General features: G+C 51.5%; 2 protein-coding genes and 1 long non-coding RNA gene across 4 annotated transcripts; 2 read left to right on the top strand and 1 right to left on the bottom strand.

The window, feature by feature from the left end:
• Window positions 1-4665: 4665 nt before the first annotated feature.
• Window positions 4666-9659, top strand: LOC114629379. The gene is made up of 4 exons (XR_003712649.1): window positions 4666-4838; window positions 7551-7663; window positions 8852-9200; window positions 9405-9659. It is a non-coding gene; the product is annotated as an uncharacterized LOC114629379 (long non-coding RNA).
• A 21-nt stretch (window positions 9660-9680) lies between these two features.
• Window positions 9681-12904, top strand: Plcxd1 (phosphatidylinositol specific phospholipase C X domain containing 1). Of its 2 annotated transcripts, XM_028777382.1 has the most exons (7): window positions 9681-9753; window positions 10409-10498; window positions 10795-10931; window positions 11138-11266; window positions 11536-11691; window positions 11795-11978; window positions 12574-12904. In XM_028777382.1, the coding sequence occupies exons 2-7, from the start codon at window positions 10420-10422 to the stop codon at window positions 12810-12812; spliced, it is 924 nt and encodes a 307-aa protein (XP_028633215.1). In that variant the 5' UTR covers window positions 9681-9753; window positions 10409-10419; the 3' UTR covers window positions 12813-12904. The 2 variants fall into 2 exon arrangements, with proteins under 2 accessions (XP_028633215.1, XP_028633216.1); XM_028777383.1 differs by lacking the exons at window positions 9681-9753; window positions 10409-10498 and having other exon boundaries at window positions 10833-10931; window positions 11138-11268.
• A 233-nt stretch (window positions 12905-13137) lies between these two features.
• Gtpbp6 (GTP binding protein 6 (putative)) lies at window positions 13138-17049 on the bottom strand. Its single transcript, XM_028777381.1, has 10 exons — window positions 16701-17049; window positions 15776-15913; window positions 15534-15604; window positions 15316-15446; window positions 14944-15014; window positions 14304-14462; window positions 13994-14202; window positions 13667-13815; window positions 13426-13578; window positions 13138-13328 (listed from the first exon to the last, which is right to left on the bottom strand). Exons 1-10 carry the CDS (start codon window positions 17014-17016, stop codon window positions 13181-13183), a joined length of 1545 nt encoding a protein of 514 aa, XP_028633214.1. The 5' UTR covers window positions 17017-17049; the 3' UTR covers window positions 13138-13180.
• Between the last annotated feature and the right edge of the window lie 3333 nt (window positions 17050-20382).

Here is a 20382-nt window from a genome sequence, read left to right as displayed (position 1 = left end):
TCAGAACTTCTAGAAACCAGACCCTCAGTTTTGAAATCTGTCTTCCCATTGCACACCAAAAGCAATGCTTGTGTGCACATGCTGGGCATGATATTATAAGTAACACAGCTTCCCATGGACAGAGCTGAATAGCCTCCTCCTACCCAGGAAATCCACACGCAGGGAGGCTCAGAAGTCAAGGCCCTCTTCTCAGGTCACTACATGTACCAACAGAACCATAGTCTGGTTCACAGTTCATCCCAGTCCAATCAGATTGGACTCTTGACAGCTTTACCTAACCTGCTCTTCCCAGTGGCTACCTCAATCACTATGGCATGGCTTGTGGTCTCCCTCATAGCTCTCTGATGTACTGCATCACAGGAGAATATGGAAAGAATCTGCAGGCTGCTTCCCATTGGTGCTCCTCCTGATTGCTAGCCTGCCCAGAGTCCCTCATTAGCTTTGACCACCCAGCTGGGCCTCAGGACACTGCCAGATCCTCTACTGGAGGATTAGAGATTAAATGACTCAGACAACATAGGGCTTCCCAGCTCTGCCCTCCACCCTAGGGACAAACAGAGCCCTAGTCTGGTATATTTATTTTAGTAGAACCTTCTACTCTCTCAGGGAACCTGTTCATCTTCCAAGGTCCTTTGTGTGTGCATTCCATCCCACACTCAAGGTCCAGTGCAGCCATCCCCTTGCTTCAGAGCTGGGAAGTCCTGCAGCCAAACCCCAGTCAAACTCACACAGTAACAACAACTGAAGCAAAACAGGGCTACCAATTTGAAATCAAGGAACAGTGAATGGGGGAGTGAGTGGAAATAGAAATAAAAAAGAAAAGGGTATGGCTGTTCTTAGGTATGGTGGAGTAAAAGTTTTATTCTAGACAAAAGGGAAAGTATAGCTAGGGCAGGGGCATCTAGGTAGTCCAGAGTGGACATGGCTCTAAGCCACGGCAGGAGAGGGTGAAAGAAAAAGGGGAGAGCCAGACTAAGAGGCCAGGAGGGTAAACAATAGATGAAAAGGACCAGGTAACCAAAATGGTTGGATTACAAAAGGAAGGGCGGCTGAGAGAAGGGCACCTAAAACCTTAAGCTAGAAGGTGGCTATGCGCCAGCCTTACCTTGTGACAGGTAGGGACTGAGGGATGCTGGGAGAACTTGACAGCCAGATCCACAGCATCAATAAGATACTGTTTGACCTTGACCACCTTGCTCTGTTACCTGCTGAGACCTGTAACCTGACACAAGACAGCTAGAAAGCCAAATGCCTGTGTCTGACCCCTCTGAGCTGACTTGACTATGTCAATCTGGTCTGTTTTCACTAATATCCATAAATTAATACATGCTGCGAAATTACAAAATCACCACCCTGCCTGAATCAGGTCCTTCTTCATAATGGTGAGCCCAGCAGCTGACTCCCTTAAACTTTAGTCTGTGATCTAGCTATTGTCTACCCTGTTTCACCTGGAAGTGCACACAGTCAACTGTTCCTCCTGTTCTGGTCTGAAGGCAGAAGCCATGCTCCACATGTAAATCTTTTTCCTGTTTCTGCAATCGACAGTTAATTACATGACTCAGATGAGTTATTTTAAAACTCTGTTACGATATATCCTTTTTATTCAAGGACTTATAAAGTTTAATCAAGAGGAAAGCAAGGCAATTGCCTTGGGGAACAAGAGTCTGAGAAGAAGCTGACCTGAGTCAACATAGCTTGTCTCAGAAACCCTTTTTTTTTTTTTCTGAAAGGCTGAAGATGTAGCTGTTCTAGAATTAATATGCCTTCCCAGGAAGAAACCACTCCACACACTATTAAAATATTAATTTTAAAAACATCTCTTTAATAGTATCTCGTATTCAGTTCTGGGTTGCAGTGACATTTTTGGCAATTCTGGAATTTTTGTTTCTTTAAAAAAAAAAAAGCAGAGAAACAGTATGAGAATGTGCTCTTATTTTACTCCCAGGTATAGGAATATGAGACTGCTTCTGACTGTCTGCAGCCGCCTCATGCTCTAGCAGAAGCATGGTTTTGCCAGCTACAGTGTTGGTGTGACATCTGGAATTCTGAGAACTTTTTGGAGGACCCAGAGAGGGAAGGGTTGTTGGTCTTTTAGGAAGGTTAGTTATGGTTTGTTAGTGGCTGTGGTCAAAGAAGAAACAAAAGGAAATGTCAGGAACCATTTCCCTGTTTCTAAAAGAAGAGTAAACGTTCGCCCCTGCTTCTATAAAGGAGGGGGGGGGAAGAGGGGGCAGAAGAGGGACAGGGGGAGGGGAAGGGGGAGGCGGAGGAAGAGGGAGAGGGGAAGGGAGAGGAAGAGGGAGGAATAAGAGAGGGGGAGGGGGAGTAACCAAGAACGGATTATCCCACCCATCTCTCCATTCCACCCATCTCTCCGATGAAACTAGGAAGGGTTCGGGCGGGGTCTTTCCCTTTAAATTGAAAATCCCAACATTGCAGGGTGGTGGTGGAACACGCCTTTAATCCCAGCTCTTGGGAGGCAGTGGCAGGCGGATTTATGAGTTCTAGGCCAGCCTGGTCTACAGAGTAAGTTCCAGGACAGCCAGGGTTATACAGAGAAGCCCTGTCTCGAAAAAAAACAAAAAAACAAAAAAACAAAAAAAAAAAGAAAGAAAGAAAGGAAGAAAGAAAGAAAGAAAGAAAGAAAGAAAGAGAAAAGAAAAGCCGAACATTAAAGCAAGCCCTCCCTAAGGCCCTGGCCCCTGACCATGAACAGCTCTCCCAAGCATATTCCAGGTTTTAGAGGAGTTCTGTTTTATCTCTATACCTCAGTGCCTTAAGGAAACCTCCCAAGGCCTAGGCCTTAGACTGTTATTGGCTCTGCCAAATACGTTCCTGGGTTTCAGAAGGAATTATGTCATTCTCTGTACATGTGGACCTCAGGGAAAGAAATCCTTGCTTAATCAGGCCAGCACTCAATGCAACAGTGGTTTTTTAACTTTTCAAATCGCTGTCACCAGGTGTCATCTTGTCCTTGTGGCAAAACTATCCTTTTCTCAAGAAGAAAAAACCTGAACCTTTATGGCACACTGGACCCTAATTAATGTTGATCATGATCCTGTAAAGCCCCAGAGAGCAACTAGTTAGAAGCCTGCTCTTTGCTATGGGGATGAGCCTAGTGGCTGGTTGTGTATCAGGGTTGTTTGCTTTCTTATGATTTGGAGCCGCATTTCTGGACAATCTTGGTGAACAAACATGGGTATCCTAGCATTCTAATCTCTAACAGGCCTACTTAGCATACTACTTTTATGCAGTAAAAAGTGAGGTGTTTTACATGCAGTCCTCCCTCAGCTAAATTCTACTTGGTGTGACTTACTATCTCCTAATCATTAGTAAGTTCATTACATCCTTGTTGGGAGCAACTTTGCTTATACACTGAAGGCCTAAGTCAGCCATACATGCCTACTAACACAAAGTTTTGGTTTCTGTGGGAAAACACTAACGCTAGAACAGATAGCCACAGACCTTGTAGACAAGTAGCCTTGATGGAAAACTACAAAGAACATGTAGTCATAAATCTTGTAAATAGGTGGTGTCAGTATTCTGTCTAAACTCCACCCCCACAGTTATGTGGCAACAGCCAGGTATGCTCCTCCACCCCCCACAGTTACCTGGCAACAGCCAGGTAGGCCTGGCCCACTATAAAAGAGGCTGTTTGCCCCTCCTCTCTCTCTTGATCTCTTGCCTCTAGCTCCTCTCTGTCCCCTCAACCCTCCCCCTTTGCTTTTCCCTTCCTCTCCATGTGGTCAGGGCCTCCCTCTCCAAGGCCTCTACTCCTCTACTTCTCTACTTACTTCTCTCCCTCTCCCTCTCCCTCTCCCTCTCCCTCTCCCTCTACTACCTTCCTGGCTCCCCTCCCCATGCCCTGAATAAACTCTATTCTATGCTATACCAGTGTGTGACTGGTCCCACAGGGGAAGAGATGCCTTGGCATGGGCCTGCTGAGACATCCCCTTCCCCCTTACCTCTCCACACACCCACAGATCATACTCTTTTATCTTTTTTATAAACACATCAATCCCCCTCCCTACATCCTGTCTCTATGTGTATATAACCCCTGTGTGAAGAAATTAAAATTACAGTCTGATCAGACTTCCAGACAGACTGTCCTTCATTGTGTTCCCTGTCCTCCAGTTCTCTCTTCCAGGTCCCCTGGAACCGCAGGACGGGGCACATCCTCAATTCTACTCTTTTACATCATAGCTTGATATTGGATTGCTACCCAACACATGAGATGCCTTTTACAACCTCCACAAAATTAACTCCAAATGGATCGTACACCTTAAGGGTTAAATGTTAAGAACAGAACTTGGAGAAACTGGGGCTGAGTTTGGCATCATGCCAAAGACGTTTCTACAAGCCACTTTTCAAATGTTCTGTGCAGATGCAGCACCCACAGTGAAGTTATTCAGAGGCTGTTCCAGCGAGTGACTAGGACCACAAGGCACCTCATAGGTGGCCACATCTGGCTTCCGGTTCTCACCCTGCCCCGGGAAAAAAAATACCACATCGGCTCCCACTGCCCAGCCCCCTGCTTCTCACGATCCTTGGCAGTAACCCTGAGCTCACCATGCCGCAACTTCCGAGTTTGCCTGAGCACGCTTCTCAGCAGCCAGTGGCAGGACAGAAGACAAACCTTCCGGAAGGCACACGCGGAAGAACCTGCCTCCTCTTCTGACGGGCACGCCTGCAGGCTTTGATTGGCCAGTGAGTCTTGAGTGACGTGAGCACCTCCCTTAGGTTAGAGTGTGCTGAAGAGACACCGGATCGAGGGTCTCAACCTAGGTTTCCAGTTCAGGACCAGAACTTTTCGAGATCTGCAGGGATTTCAGCAGCACGTATGCCTATCCTCCAATAGCCTACCCATCTGTCTCCCCACCCAGCCCCAAGGAAGACCTATCACTCCACCTCCCACTGCTCAGCCCCCTGCTCCCCTTTGTGGGCAGTGACCCTGTGCTCACCAGGTCTTGACTTCAGCCTAAGTTCCCCCCTCACAGCACTCAGTAGGCTCTTTCCCTCCTTTTCCCTCCCGGAATCAAGGTAGATAGCTTGCATAGCCCATTACTCAATACTTGCAGTGGAGTTATCAATCTGTCCCACAAGTGGAAGGGTGCCCAGAATATAAACATTTAAAGAGAGATTTTCGGAAACAAGATTTTTGTTTTGTGGCTGTTGGGATTCAGACCTGGCACAAGCGGCTGAAGTGCACATTGAACACACCAAAGCTCTGCACCAAAGCTTCTCCCAGAACTCTTCAGTCCCCACCGGTTACAGGGCATGGCTGGCATATCCTGCCTTGTACTCTGAACTTTCCAGCCCAGGGGCTGGGCTTTTCCCTTCCACGGAAGCTTCCTAGATAATCTGGACACTTTGTGCTCTTTGTCTCTCTGTTTCTGTCTCTGTGTCTCTCTCCCTCATCTCCCTCCCTCCCCTTCCCTTTTTCCTCCCTCCACTTTTCCTCTTCCTCCATTTTCCCCCTCCCCTGCATTTTTCTCCCCCCTGCTTGCCTTGCTCACTTTTTCGATCTTTCTCCCCACCCCCTCATTCTTTCTCCCCATAGAGACTTCTCTGACCTCCTTGGAACTAGTGAACCCTCTGGTTCCTTGAGATCAGTGAACCCACTAGAGAGCTGCCCCCAATAAATCTGCAAATACTCTAAATTGGCTTGGGTTCAGTCCTTCATATTGGGTAAACTGGAGCTAGTTTTTCACCTGGTAAGTATGAGAACCATGGGAGAAAAACAGGAAACAGATGACAAACCCTATGGAGCACTATTGTTAGCCGGCACTATGGCACTATTGTTGTCCACACAGTGGGAATGTGTCAACATTCACACACAGAGCTGTATTTTTAAAGATTCTCAGATGAACAAATCTGATAGGACGAATCTATGTATGCAGCAAGTGGATTTATTAGACTATTTCACAGGCTGTGGTCCAGCTAGTCCAGCAATGGCTAATAGTGGTTTAGTCCGTGTTGTTGTGTCTCAGCTGGTCTAATTCTGAAGTAGATGCCTGTTATTAATATGCTTTTCCTGTTATTATTACATTCATAATCACTTGGTATAAGTCCACCCTTTTAAGCAGATCTCTGCAGATCTGTCAAGATGCACTGTCTTGTACTAATGCTATATAGACAAATAGATGACTCCTTCTTTTTTTTTTGTTTTTGTTTTTTTTTTTGTTTGTTTGTTTGTTTTTTGAGACAGAGTTTCTCTGTATATAGCCCTGGCTGTCCTGGAACTCACTCTATAGACCAGGCTGGCCTCGAACTCAGAAATCCACCTGCCTCTGCCTCCCAAGTGCTGGGATTAAAGGCCTGCCCGGATGATTTCTTAATTCTTAATGATGCTCCTGTAACAATTCCTAAAACTATATCAGTAATTATTAAGCTATTTTATATTGGGACTGCTATTAGGTCCTTTCTGATAGTCAAAACTGCAGTGAGATCTTTGCCAGTCTCTGTTACCAGTTAATTGCTTCTCCTTCTCAGAGCGTATTCCAAGAGGTTGTAAAACCAAAGGTCATAAAAAGGGAACTCACGATTTATTATAGGTGCAAGGACAGGTGATAAAATGCTGACTGTGTTTATCTATATAAAACTTCACTAATAACTTGGTTATGGTTTTTAATTCTCCACAAACCTGTGGAGCTGTGACAGGTGGTGAATGTTTAGCCAGATAATTGCTCCTAATGGATAGGCATGTAAACATTCTCTGTTGTAAACTTTTATTTCAATTTATGATTTGAATTATGCATAAACTTGTGATGAACTTTTTACCATGTGATCATGCGTTCTGAAAGATGTATAAGTGCTGAGGTCAAAGAGAGGAAACATAACTGAGCTGAGGAGAACCTTTTAGACAGAACACTGTTTAGTCAGGTCTCAACAGAACTTTTTAGAACAGAACTGAGTATAATTTTTTTAGTCAGGACACAAGAGAACTTTTTGACTGAACTGTACTCAAGAAGAACCTAAAAGGAAAGGCGTAGCATTGGGAGAAAAGACATTGAGAGTAAGAGCATTATTGTGACATCAGAGCAGGAGGAGAGAGCAAGAGTAAAAGGAGAATGCAGAGTGGAGTAACTTAGAAACTATAAGGTAACATAAAAAACTAAGAGAGCAATGTGCAGAATGCAGAGGGAAAGAGGAAAAAAGAAGCTACAGAGAGAGCAGGAGCAGGGAGGCTTCTCCTTACCATGGGATAGAACAGGTCTTTTCTTAATAATAAGGCAGGCTTAGTGTTATTAAAAGAAACAAAGCTTTCTTCTTACAAACTTGGGTTTAATTCATTTAGCAATAAAAAGGTAGAAGCTCCTCCTCTTTCAGGAATAGCAGCTCCTTAAAGCCTCCTATGCTACCAACTGAGACAACTTCTCTGTCCAAGGGGCTTCAGCCCTAGTCCTCGCTCAAGATAGAAGGACCCACTTCTACATTCTGGACCATATGTTTGTACTTAATGCAAGGCACAGTACAGTTTTTTGCTTCACTGAGAGCTGGTCATGGAGGCCCAAAACAATATATCTCATTAATGGCTTGGTTTTGTCTAGCCTTCATTGCTGTTATTCAGGCTCCATGCTGTGAGACCAGGAAGGCTTTACAGTGGACCACTTCCAGTCCATGGCATTCCATAGGTGGGCAGCACCTGAAGTTCCCCAGCAAGGTAGGGGCACGGCTAGAGGTGGTTATCTCCATTGACCGGAGTCCTTCTTGGGGACCTTCATTCCCAACTGTGGAAATGGTCTGGGAGATGCTCCTGGAAAATATGGAAGTCTTCAAGTGGCTGCTTGGTATCAGGCTTCAAAGGACCTTTCCCAGGCTGGACATGGAATACGTGGCTAACCCAAACCCTAACTTTCTTGAAAGCACAGGAGGATAGCTGAGAGCACAGGACACCTGCCCAGGGCACAATAGACATGCTGAGGGTCCTGGACATGTATTGAAGTCACAGAACACTTGCAAAGGGTTTAGGACATGGTGAAGGTACAGGACACATGCTGCTGGTGTCACATGATACCTGCTGAGAACAAAGGACACCTACACAGTGAACCAGATACCTGATGAGGGCACAGGACACCCTCAGAGGGCACAGAACATCTACTGAGGGCACAGGCCACCTACTGAGGCACAGGATACCTACATTGGACTCAGGGACAACCGCTGAGGGCATAGGACACCTTCTGGGGCAAAGGAGACCTGTTGAGTCCACAGAACACCTACTGACTACACAGGACATCTACTGAGGGCACAGGACACTTGCAGGGTGCACAAGAGACCTGCACCAGTCCTGCTGAGGTCAGAGGACACCTACTGAGGGAACTAGATACCTACTAAGGCCCAGGGGACCTGCACTGGGTTCAGGGACAGGTGCTGAGGGCACAGAACACATGGGTCTCAGGCAGCACTCAGGGGTCACATGCTGCCCTTGCTGATCTTGCCAGGCAACTCCTGGGTTACCATCAGCAGAGCTCACAAGTCCCAGAGGCCTTGGCAGGACAAGAAGGAGGGGCTGAGGGAGGGAGCAAGGGAGGGAGGGAGGGCTGATGGCGGCAGTGACAAGCACCCAATGTAGCCTTGGGCCTCTTGGGGGTGGATCCTGTGGAGACCAGGAGCTTCAAGCCCTTGGGGAAAGGGAAGGAGGGAGGGAGGGAGGGGTGATGTGATGGTCGAAGTGACAACCACCCAGAGCCCGGGGCCTCTGGGGCGGGGAGGGGTGGGGGAATCCCGTGGAGCCTAGTGGCTGGAAGACGGTCTGGGGCTAAAGAGAAAAGGCTGTGAACCTTTGGGGCACGCGGGGAGGTCCTAGGCCTGTAACCCCCCCGGCTCGGGTCTCCCTTTCTGTTCTTCGCAGGGCTCGGATCTCCCACCCACCTCGTGCCCCACGTCCACAGCAGCCTTGGGGGCCCATCCTTCCCCAGCCCCTGTCCGTCCCCAGGCTCGGATTCCTGAAAGAGGAGGAGAAGGAAGAGGAGCAGGAAGAGGAGCAGGAAGAGGAGCCCTGTTGGGCAACGGAAACAAAGTTTACATTCTCCTGTAGCTTTAAAACCACAGCTGGTTAGGATGAAAGAGTAGATGCCCTGCAGTTTGGCCCCGGAGCCAGGACAGAGGAATGCAGGGCCTGTAAGGACCTGACCCCAGAAGGGAAGACTCATCACAGAGCCTTTGGGAAGGCTAGAAGAGAGGTTGAACTCTTATTAAAAGTAGGTTTCAAAAAAGTTATGCCTACACGCCCATGATTCTAGGAATTTACTGTGCTGGCAGTGGGTGCCTGGGAAGGGAGGGAAAGGGACGAGGGAGGGAGGGAGTCCTCGGGACACAGTATGGATGCCTCACTTTCCCCTCCTCCCAGCTACCTCGGTGCCCCCTCCCTTCCAGCTGCCTCAGTTTCCCCCTCTGTATCTCAGATGCTGGCCTGGCCCGCCTGCTAGGGTTATGACTGAAGAATGAGCCGCTCAGAATTGGTCCCCACCTGACCCCTGATCCAGAGACTAGAGCCAAGCAGGGCAGGAGGGTTGGGTGAAGTCTGTCGCTCAGTGCATAAGAACGTGTTGACAGTCCAAGCGCACACAGTAGGCACCGAAGGTATGCATGCATGTGTCTTGACTATGCGTGACATGACGGCGGCCACGCCCCCACGGAGGACAGAGTCTTTTGGGAGAGGGAGCTCAGGCCACAGACTCGCTAGCGGGACTGCGTGGACTTCGGTGCTCCCCCTCCGTCTCGCGTGGACACCCGCGGGGGGCGGGACAGCAGGTCAGTGACTGAGCAGGGTCACGGGTTCACACGGGGGGTGTGCGCAAATTTGATGGTCACACATGGGGGGGGAGTATGGATCCTGGGATCACAAGGTGGAGAGTGCGGGTCCGGGGTCAGGTGGGTGGAGCACCGTCCCAGGATCACACAGGGGTTGGAGAGGAAGTCCGGATCCCAGGGTCACAGTAGGGGAGGAGAGTGGGGTTCACAGGGTGGGAACGTGGGTCCCAGAGTCACACGGGGGTTGGGGAGTGTGGGTCCAGGGGCCACCCAGGGGTGGGAATGCAGATCCAGGGGACACACGGGATGAGGAGTGTGGGTCACGAGGGGTGAGAGCGTGAGTCCCGGAGTCACACAAGGGGAATGTGGGTCACGAGGGGTGAGAGCGAGGGTCCTGGGGTCACACAGGTGGGGGCACGGAGAGTGGGTCCAGGGGTCACTCAGGTGTGGGAATGCGGGTTCTCTGGGCACAAGGGGTGGGGAGCGCGGGTCCCCAGCACAGCTCAACAAGCCTAGAGTCACAAGTCTCTTGCCTCAGTTTCCCCTCTAGCTCCATCTTGTACAGTCCTCCCACGCCCACCCGTGGCCCCGGCTTGCCCCTTCACTGTGCCTTGCCTCCCACTCACTGCGCCCTGTGCTCTGACCCTTGCGGCAGCTGCAACCCCCATGGGAGACCAGGCAGACTGGATGTCGCAGCTGTGCCCGCGGCTGTGGGATGTCCCGCTGCACCAGCTGTCCATCCCAGGTGAGTGCGAGGCTCACCTCACAACAAGGCTGACTTGTCGCGAGGGTCTCAGGGATGCTGGGCCAGGCTGGAATGGGGTTTCCGTGAGGAAGCTGTCAATCATAGTGGATAAGTCAGGCTGACAGGCTGGAGGAATATGCCACTGGCTGGGGGGGCTGGGCTGGGGTGACAGGAGCTGAACACGGGGGCCTTAAGCCCCACCCATTCCAACCTGTCAGTCACAGGGGACCCTGAACCGCTTGGGGCTCTGCGGGGAGTCAGGAGCGGGGCATGGCCGGTGACTTGCGTGTCCCCAGGGAGCCACGACACGATGACATACTGCCTGACCCTTAAGTCTCCGATCTCCCGTGCATGCTCTCGGCTACTGCACCTGCTGGGCCGGGTCGTGCCTTTCATCACCCGGCCCGTGGTGATGAAATGGTCGGTTACGCAGGTGAGGGTGTGGGAGCGAGTCTGTGGGGGGCGGGGCGAGCCTGGGGGCGGGTTTGGGGGGGTCTTGTTGACGTAGTCCTGGGAGCCAGGTGAGACCGCGGACAGGGGGGTCAGGGACTAGGTGGGTGGGATTAGGGATCCTGGTGACATAATGGGGGCAGGGTTAGGGCCCTGGTGATGTAACTCCGGGCCCGCCTCACCCCGCAGACTCTGGACGTGACACAACAGCTGGATGCAGGAGTGCGGTACCTGGACCTGAGGATCGCACATGCGCCCGAGAGCTCTGCACAAAACCTGTGCTTTGTGCACATGATGTACACGAAGACGCTGGTAGAGGTGTGGGCATGGGGAAGGGAAAGGGGACAGGAAGAAAAAGGAAAAAGGAGGATGAGAGGGGGGTAGGGGAATGAGAGCAGGGAGGGAGGGTTGGAGGGGAATGCAAAGGGGCAGGATCGAGGGTCTGAGTGGATGCAGGTCCCATTAGGCTCACCTAGTGGTCACGTTACCCGTGACCCGGCCCGTGACCAGGCCTGTGATGTGACCCACGACGTGTGTGGTGGGGCAAGCTGTGACATAACCCGTGATGCGGTCCGCCCCGCCCCCAGGATACCCTCACTGAGATAGCTGAGTGGCTGCAATCCCACCCCCGCGAGGTGGTCATCTTAGCCTGCAGGAACTTTGAGGGGATGACGCGCGAGCTGCACGACTATCTAGTGGGCTGCATGGTGAACATTTTCGGAGACATGCTGTGTCCAAGCGGGGTGAGGAAGCATGGTCTGTCACATGGGGAAGGGAGGGTCAGGGATGAGCGTGTACTTGTGTGGCAGATGAGTGACTCTCACTTTCATGCTCCTCCCCATCCAGGAAGTCCCTACACTGGGGCAGCTGTGGGCACGTGGGCAACAGGTCATCGTGTCCTATGAGGACGAGGCCACAGTCAACCGCTATGATCAGCTGTGGCCTGCGATCCCATACTGGTGGGGGAATGCAGTAAAGCCCGAGGTGCTGCTGCGGTTCCTGGAGACCATGAAGGACCACGGCCGCCCAGGTGACAGCACTGGGGGGGGGGATAATGGTGGTGTCTGGGGGATGGGGTAACCTCACTCAGAAACGGGCACTTTAGTGGTGACATCATCGGGGTCAGGGACAACAGTGATGTCATAGGGGATGGCAATGGTAATAGCATTACAGGCATAGTGGTGATGTCATGGGAACCAGTGACACATGGGAAGCGGGTCAGTGTGATATCATGTAGGGCAGTAGTAATGGCATGGGGGATACAGGGCAGGGCTATGACAACACAGGGCAGTGCAGTGATGACGTATCATAGGATGAGGCGGGCATCTGTCAGGGGGAATGAGGGCAGACATCTGTGTGACATCATCCTGTCAATCACCTCGGATTGGGCAGGAGGATGTCAGCATGGATGTAGATGGTACCTCTGAGGATTGGGAGGCCACCCTGTCTGTCCTACTAGCTGTGGCATCATTCTAACACCAAAACTACCTTCTCTGGTGATATCATCAGTTACATGGGGAGGGGGATGAGGGTGTCTCTGCTATTACGGTGATTATGTGGCTATGTGGTATGGGATTCCCTGTGACATCGCTCCATCAGTCATGTAATATGATGTCACCCCTCAGGTGGTCTGTTCGTTGCTGGCATCAACATCACTGAGAACCTGTGCTACATCCTCCTGCACCCAGTGGGCTCCCTGGAAGAGATGACTCGTCGCAGCCTCCCACTCATGACCAAGTGGGTACGTGAGCAGCAGCCGGGGCAGAGCCCTCACTGCACCAACATCATCGCGGGCGACTTCGTGGGTGCAGATGGCTTTGTGAGTGAGGTCATTAGCCTGAACCGGAAACTGCTATCTCCATAACTGCCACGCCCCCAAGATGGAGTCACCACTTGAGTACTTTGCGCAGCCCAGAGAGTCACAGACTCAGAATGTTTTGCTGTGACGCTGCTGTGTTGCAGAACACACGGCAGCCCTCCATTGATTAAGGGATTTTGAAGTAACGCACATGTGTGGATGTTTTAGTGGTCTCTGGTAGCCCAGGCTAGACCCAGGCCTTGGAAACAGTCTGGGAGGCCCCCAATCACCATGTCTCAGCTTCCACAGGAAACTCTGCCCCCAGCCACTGAGCACAAGCACCTTTTCCCATGTGACAGGGACTCCTCGAAGTCACCTACACAAAGCCAGGTTGGTGAGGGGTACAAAGTGCACATCTTGCTTTAATCAGTTAGTCAGTGTGGGAGGGCAGGAGGGGCGTCAAGGGAGAATAGCTTCCTGAACCGGCCATAGGCAGCCTGGGTGATGACAACAGTCACGTGGGCCGCACCACCCTCCGGCAGCTCCTGCACCTTCTGCACCACCGCCTCCTTATAGAGCCAGCTGCAGGGACACACAAATCAGCACCAAGCATGTTGAGAGGCCTCAGGGCATGCTGGGAAGTGGTGCAGGCACGGGTGGGCACTCCCACAGGACTCACCCAAGCTGGGGTCCCCCAAGACGCACACACAGCGTGAGCACCTGCCTGCCCGTGGCACGCAGCACTGACGCCTCCAGTGCTGCCTTCAGCTCCTCTAGCCCACGGCCTGAGACTGCAGACACGGCCAGGACCCCAGAGCATGGTGGAGTGTACCTGCGGGGGTGAGGGGTTAGTGGGTCACGTGTGGGATTGGCCAGGAGGGCAGTGTGGGCCACCGCCGTACCCACCGCACCACGCTCACCCTGGCACCAAGTCCACCTTGCTGTGAACCTCCAATACTGACTCCAGCAGTGCAGGGGGCAGATGCAGGCCCCGCAGTGTGGACAGCACCGTGGCCTTCTGCAGCTCTGCATCAGGGTGGCTCACATCAGTCACATGCACCAGGACGTCCTGGAGGGAATGTGACGGGGAAGGGGCATGGTCAGGAGTAGGAGTGTGATCAGGGGTCGTGAAGGGGTGTGGCCAGGAGGCGTGGCCAGAGGACAGAAGTGGTCAGCGGACAGAAACTCCCCGAATACCAGGTCACACCCAGAGGACCGGCTCCAACCACTGGGTCCCTGACACCCACCGAGTAAGCCACGTCCTCCAGCGTAGCAGAGAACGCATGGATCAGGCTGTGTGGCAGCTGGGACAGGAAGCCAATGGTGTCCACGTACAAGATTCGCAGGCGCGAGGGCAGCAGCCCCTCGTGTACCGTGACATCAAGAGTCGCGAACGGCTGATCCCGTGGCTGCAATGCAGCCTCACCCGTCAGAGCCTGGATGAGTGAGGTCTTCCCTGGGGGGAAGCGGGTGAAACTGGCACTGTCAGCAGCCCAAGCATGCGCCACACCCACCCTTGTACACCCTGGCCTCCCACATGCGCCCCTCCCTCCTCACCACAGTTGGTGTATCCCACCACTGACACCACAGGGAACTCGCGCCGCACTCGCTCCCTCCGCATCAACCTCCGCTTGTCCCGCAGCCTCTCGAGGACACGCCTGAGACGCAGCTCCCGGTCCCTGAGTGCACGGGCCCGCAGCTCCCTGGGTGACTCCCCTGGGAGGAAAAGTGACATGGGGGGGGGAATGTGGGGAAAAGCCCGGAGCAGTAACTTCGGAGTCTTTTGTGGGGCAATAAGTATCACATTCTTGGGGGATCCTGCCTGACCTCGCCCCAGAGGCCATGAAACAGCGAATCCTCTCATGGGGATCACACTAGTCGTTCACAGAAAGACACACACAGAGTGGCCAGTCAGCCTGTCTGTCACTCATCCGTGAAACAGTCAGCTCAGAGCAGATTCTCATGTACATCAATGGACTCAGGGACCAGGAGGGGTCATGAAGCGAGCACAAGGAGGTCATGGAAGAGTCAGGGGTCCCGAGAACTCTCCATTCCTTGCAGTCTCTCCTGCTGTGATCTTAGGGCTCAGTCACCACATCATACCCCAGTCACAGCCCAGTGTGACTCTGGCCCGTGTTCCCCTCCATGCCCCCCTTCTCCCCAATAACTGCGCTACGCACCTCTGGCCCTTCCTTACCTGACCCCATGATGTACCTGGAGCCCCAGCCTTGCTGGTCCTGCTGCGCAGAGTCACCGCTCACAGAGGACCTGGAGACAGGCAGGGAAGGCATGAGAGGAGGACACATAGGGAGCATTCTTGCAACAGCAACCAAGGATATGTGCAGAGAACACGCGAGGAGGAAATGTGGAGGGCACCACCTGCTGCAACATCCACAGATACGCAGGAGGATATGCAGGAAGGGCATGTAGGGGGGACATGCAGGGAGTACCCATGACAGCATCCAATGGCATGTGGGAAGCACTATATGCTGCAGCACCCACAGACTCGCTGGGAGGGCAGGAGGTGAAAAGATAAGAGGAGGACATGCGCGGAGCACCACCTGCGAACCTGAGGAGGGGGATCTCTGCAAGCGCCAGCTGCATCCGGGCCTCCCTCGTGCGCGCGTTACAGCGAAAGATGTGCAGGACTAGGGTGAATCTGTCGAAGACGCGCAAGCCCCACGCAGTCTCCAGCTCTTTCTGAGGAGACGGGGGTCACGCGCGGGTATCAGTCAGGGGGTCACATGGTGTCATGAGTCACGTGAAGGTCAGGGGACACACAGAAACCTTGGTCGGTGGTGCCATCCTCTCCATGTTCAGGAACACAGACGTGATGTCCTGGCATCCCTTGATCTTTTCTGGAGCACAGGGAGTGGCCTGTCAGGGGGTTAGGAGGACGGAAGGCGGTCTGTCCTGGGACACAACATCCTATACCCGAGCGGCCAGACACACAGACACACACACACACACACACACACACAGAGGCGCACATGTGTGCGCCTAGCGGCCAAAGAGGCAGTACCCCTCACCTGTCAGGTCCTGAAAGTTGCCCTTGCCGAACACCAGCCTGCTGCCAGGCGCTGCGCTGGGTACCACCAGGGTCCTCGCGACCGACCATCCTGGAAGCGCGCGCACGAGCGCGGCTGCCTCCGCCACCTGCCACTCGGCTGCGGGGACAGAAGGGTCTGTCCATCAAAGGCGGTGCGGGAAGATCCAGGACCACGGCAGGGGACAGGGTTAGCTCTGGAATAGAACCTTGTCTGCGCAGAGCCCACCTCCTCCGCCCATGCCACGCCCCACCCTACAGCTCACACCAGAACCCCAAAAAGCTTGGCGGGCTATGATCCAAAGCTGGACCAGGGCAAGGCACCAAACAACAAGGACAAGACCCCACAGCCCAATGTTTTCCCCAGACTCCGCCTATAAACTTAGGATAGTCCCGCCCCAAACCCGCCCCTAGATCTCACGCTCACATTACATAGACCCCACCCATAGAGCGGCCCCAGGAACCATCACACTCTCAGCCAGATCACGCCCCCAGCACACATGCTCCCCAAACTCAGACTCCATGATGAGAGTAGCCACGATCTCCAGCCCACCCCACGCCGATGCCCATTACAGTTACTTGTCCCCAGTGCTCCTCCCTCGGCTTGTCCGTCTTTTCTCGTGGCTCCGCCCCTTCCAGAACTCGCACAGCCTACGTCAGTCGACCTACGTCAGCACCTCCGTTCCGTCTTCAGTATCCACTTCCGTCCTCTTTACCGGGTCGTCTGGCCGCGGCGCACTGATATCTCCACCATTTCCGGCCCCGCCCTCAGGCGTCACCGCCGCCCCGGTTCCTTCCCATCAGCCCTCAGTCCGGCGGCCTCCCGATAGCACTCGCACACTTCCGCCTTCAGGTCCCCGCCCCTTCCGGCTTCCCTGCTCCGTCCCCACTCTTGCCCAACCACTTACCTGTGCTTCGAGATTTTGTTCCGGCTGGGCGTCTGACGTCAGGATGCAGGACGAGCACGCGCTGTGCATCGAAGGGCAGAAGGGGTGGAGCGCGGAGCAACTCATCCTCATCTTCCCCTTCGTCCTCACGCGTGTCCTCCCCGCCCCCACCACGCACAGGCCCGCCCCCCGCCCTCGCGCTCCCCCAGACCCGACTCCCGGCGTTGACAATGCGGACGGGACTTGTCAGGGCCCCCGCGGAGTTCAGAGTTTGTTGTACGCGCCTCACGCACAGGAGCCAGAACCCCGGGAGCGCGGCGGCGCGCCAGAACAGCATGACGCGCGCGCGCGCAGCGAGGGACGGGGGAGGGGGAAAAGGGATAGACAGGAAGGACGACGAGGCGCATGCGCGTGACGGCAGATCGCGTACGCGCAGCGAAGAACTTGGGTAGGGTCGGGGTCAGAGAACGGAACAGCGCGTGTGAGGGGCGGAGCCGGAAGGACAGTGCCCCTCCCCTCAATGATGGCTTCTGAGGTTGGCTTCTGATTGACAGAGGGCGGAGCCCAATTGTTTCCACTAGCGGGCTAGTCTGGACTCGGAAAGCGAGAAGGTGTAACTTCCCGGAGGGGCGTGGTCTGTGTTGAAAGTCACGCTGCTCCTTTATCGTGGTGTCACCGATGTTATCGCCTGGACACCCCAATCTTGGGGCAAGAGATACTGAGCTAAAACTGACTTTATCCTAACGTTTACTTTTAGGTTTCATGAAACCATTGTCCTCGCTTTGTTCCTTCTTCCGTGTAATCGCAGACGATGGTAAATCGCAGACGGATGAAGCTTCCGAGGAAATGGTTTTCTGTATTCTTGAGCCATCAAAATGGTTCAGTTGGTCAAGGTGCCTCCCGCCAAGACTCAAAATTTGTGTTCAGACCCGGGGACTCACATTTTTGAGGGACAAGGCCAACTCTTGTAGTTTGTTTCTGACCTCTACAGGCGTAGTTTTCCAGGCACACATACCTCCCCTGGTAGAGAAGAAAAGTTCATTGAATAAAATAACACAATTTTGTTTTCTACGCTTTAAACTGAAAAAAGGAACAACGAAGGTTTTTGTGATTTAGCAAATATTGATTTTTGTTGCACGTATTGTTGTAATGCAGCTATTAATAGAACAGGATGGTTCTCGTTCAGTTGTTTTGTATTTCCCAGTAGCTGTGTACAGACAGGGCTAAAATGCAATTTCACGTTCAACCCCACAAACATCATCTAAAATTAAAGGACTCCATACTTCTACTAGGTTTTTGGCAAAATTTTTCTCTGCGTTTGTCCAAGTGATGGTCCCCGGGTGTGGAAAGTGGAAAGCTAGTTTTCACAGTCACACTGTTCTGATTATTTCATGATTTACACATACCTGGACTCAACTCACGAATCAGATTCTCCTCACACCAGAAATTATTAGAGTATCTAATACTGGGGAAGGGCCTGTCAATCTTTAAATGTTTCAGGGAATACTTGAGTGTGTAAATTTTGCTCAGCTACTGAGTCTTAGGATTCTCCATCTTCCATGTAGAAAGGAAACTTTCAATTCTGAGGAAATTACCATAACCTAGCAGTGTAAGTGACTGCCAAAGGTTCACCTGGGTTTTCTTCATCTGTAATCTTCATCTCACTGTGCATCAGTGGCAGAGTGCTTTGAGATGGTACACTAGACCAGACTAGTCTTGCTTCTTCCATGCCCACTTTGGATGGGTTTGCCGTTGGTTCTTTCATTCTTTGGAGGTTGTTCTGTAGAATTCATTTCCTCAAATTCTATGTTGTCTCCATCTCTGCACCCTCACTGAAAAACATAAAGGTTATAGTTTTTTTCTTTTGTGGCAGTCAGTAGCACTGGAGATAAGAAATCCCATTTCTTTTTATATTTCAGAGCTAAGAGACACTTTTGATTCCTATCTGAGGATATCTGTACCAGTGTTATTTAGCAGTGTGGTTTTGTTTCATTGTCCTTATTGGGACACATATCTATCTTTAGAGAAAGGAATTTCTTTTTTTTTTCTTTTGTTTTTAATTTTTTTTAAATAATTTATTTTTTCTCAAATCGTAATTCATTCACACAGGGGTTATAAACACAGAAAGTCAGGATGTGGGGAAGGGAATGACACTGGGGTGTGGGTGTTCAGAGGGAATAAAGATATCTTTCAGAACCGGGTATCGGCTGGGTGAAGGTTCAGGGGACAAGTCACTATGACTCTGCCTATGACTCACTTGTCCTTATCTAAGTTGGTATTGTCTGTCAAGGCTACCTATTTACAAGGTCTATGACTACTCAGGCTTGTAAATTTCCATAAAAGCTGAGAAAGGAATTTCTATTATATCTTTGTGCTATGAATATTTCGATATCTTTTAGTTGGTCTCATTTTTTTTTAATTAATTTTGTTGGAACTTCTGTAGAGTGAAAAATTACAGATACTGTATATAGAATTCTTTTTAGACATATAAAATATTCTTTAGGCTTTCTTTATAAAGACATGGAGAAACCGAGCCATGAAACAAGTTAAGAATGTGGACAGGCTAGTTACGGGAACTGCCTAGAATGCAAGTTAGCCAAGCTGGGAACCACAGTGACAGGGCAAGGCCGAAGTAACAGGGCAGGACCACATTCTTGAGAAAGATAAGCATACAGAGAGTTTTCACCTGATCCTGACTCACGTAGGTTGGGTTCCTTTGGAATGTTCCACTATTTTTATGTTATACCACCCTAGCAACCCCCTCACCCCCTCAGATGCCGATTTCTGAGTTTATCTTTGTTAGATGGGTTTTTATTTTTAATTTTTTTTACCCCGGGTTTCTGCTTCTTCTCTGATCTTTTGGCTTTAGTGGACTGGGGTTTGGGTGGCTGGTGAGACATAAGGTCCAGTAAGGTATTGAAGACCTCCGCAGAGGGGAGACCCTCACTCAAGTCTCAGAAAGTCGCGACCACCCAGTAATCTGCTCAAGACACCATGTACCGGAGCAATTGCGAGGTTTATTAGGGCGTGACAGCTAGCTGCCGGTCAATTCGTATGCCCACGCAGGAGCTGAATTGACAGCCAGTTTGAGAGGGGTTTTTAAAGGGAAAAACCACAAACCAAGGAATGGGGAGGGGGAGAGGGGTTGCTAGGGTGGTATAACATAAAAATAGTGGAACATTCCAAAGGAACCCAACCTACGGGAGTCAGGGTCAGGTGAAAACTCTCTGTACGCTTATCTTTCTCAAGAATGTGGTCCTGCCCTGTTACTTCGGCCTTGCCCTGTCACTGCAGTTACCAGCTTGGTTCCCAGCTTGGTTCCTCCTAGTTCACTTGCATTCTTTCCTTTCTCTTTGTGATAGGCCAGTTCCAGTAATGGTGACTGGTCTTTCCACATTCCTAACTTGCTTCATGGTTCAGTTTCTCAGAAAATTTTCCATGTCCTTATAAAGAAAGCCTAAAGAATATTTTATATGTCTAAAAAGGATTCTATATACCCAGTATCTATAATTTTTCACTCTACAGTATCTCTACCGGAATCTTTAGGGATGACTTCTGGGCTTTTAGGTGCTCATGTTGCCTGCCACTAGGGTTCCAAGTACCTATGTGGCCTCTGTTTTTCTGAGTACCTCCTTTGTCTCTGGGGTTCCTAGTACTATGTGGCCACCAATAAAACAGAAGTCCTCTGCAAAAGATATGGGTC

This window comes from Grammomys surdaster, unplaced genomic scaffold, assembly GCF_004785775.1.
Source record: "Grammomys surdaster isolate TR1022 unplaced genomic scaffold, NIH_TR_1.0 309, whole genome shotgun sequence".
NCBI classification, from domain to species: domain Eukaryota; kingdom Metazoa; phylum Chordata; class Mammalia; order Rodentia; family Muridae; genus Grammomys; species Grammomys surdaster.
Note: the sequence above shows the minus strand (reverse complement) of the source record. Positions and strands in the feature narration are given on the sequence as shown.

What these genes read in the sequence shown, in the direction of transcription:
- Plcxd1 (XM_028777382.1), top strand. Translation starts at nt 10,420, where the DNA reads ATGGGAGACCAGGCAGACTGGATGTCGCAGCTGTGCCCGCGGCTGTGG. An exon ending in GCACCAGCTGTCCATCCCAG is followed by an intron (nt 10,499 to 10,794) that starts GTGAGTGCGAGG and finishes GCGTGTCCCCAG; the next exon opens with GGAGCCACGACACGATGACA. An exon ending in TGAAATGGTCGGTTACGCAG is followed by an intron (nt 10,932 to 11,137) that starts GTGAGGGTGTGG and finishes CTCACCCCGCAG; the next exon opens with ACTCTGGACGTGACACAACA.
- Gtpbp6 (XM_028777381.1), bottom strand. Translation starts at nt 17,016, where the DNA reads ATGCTGTTCTGGCGCGCCGCCGCGCTCCCGGGGTTCTGGCTCCTGTGC. An exon ending in AACAAAATCTCGAAGCACAG is followed by an intron (nt 15,914 to 16,700) that starts GTAAGTGGTTGG and finishes CTGTCCCCGCAG; the next exon opens with CCGAGTGGCAGGTGGCGGAG. An exon ending in GGATGGCACCACCGACCAAG is followed by an intron (nt 15,447 to 15,533) that starts GTTTCTGTGTGT and finishes CCGTCTCCTCAG; the next exon opens with AAAGAGCTGGAGACTGCGTG.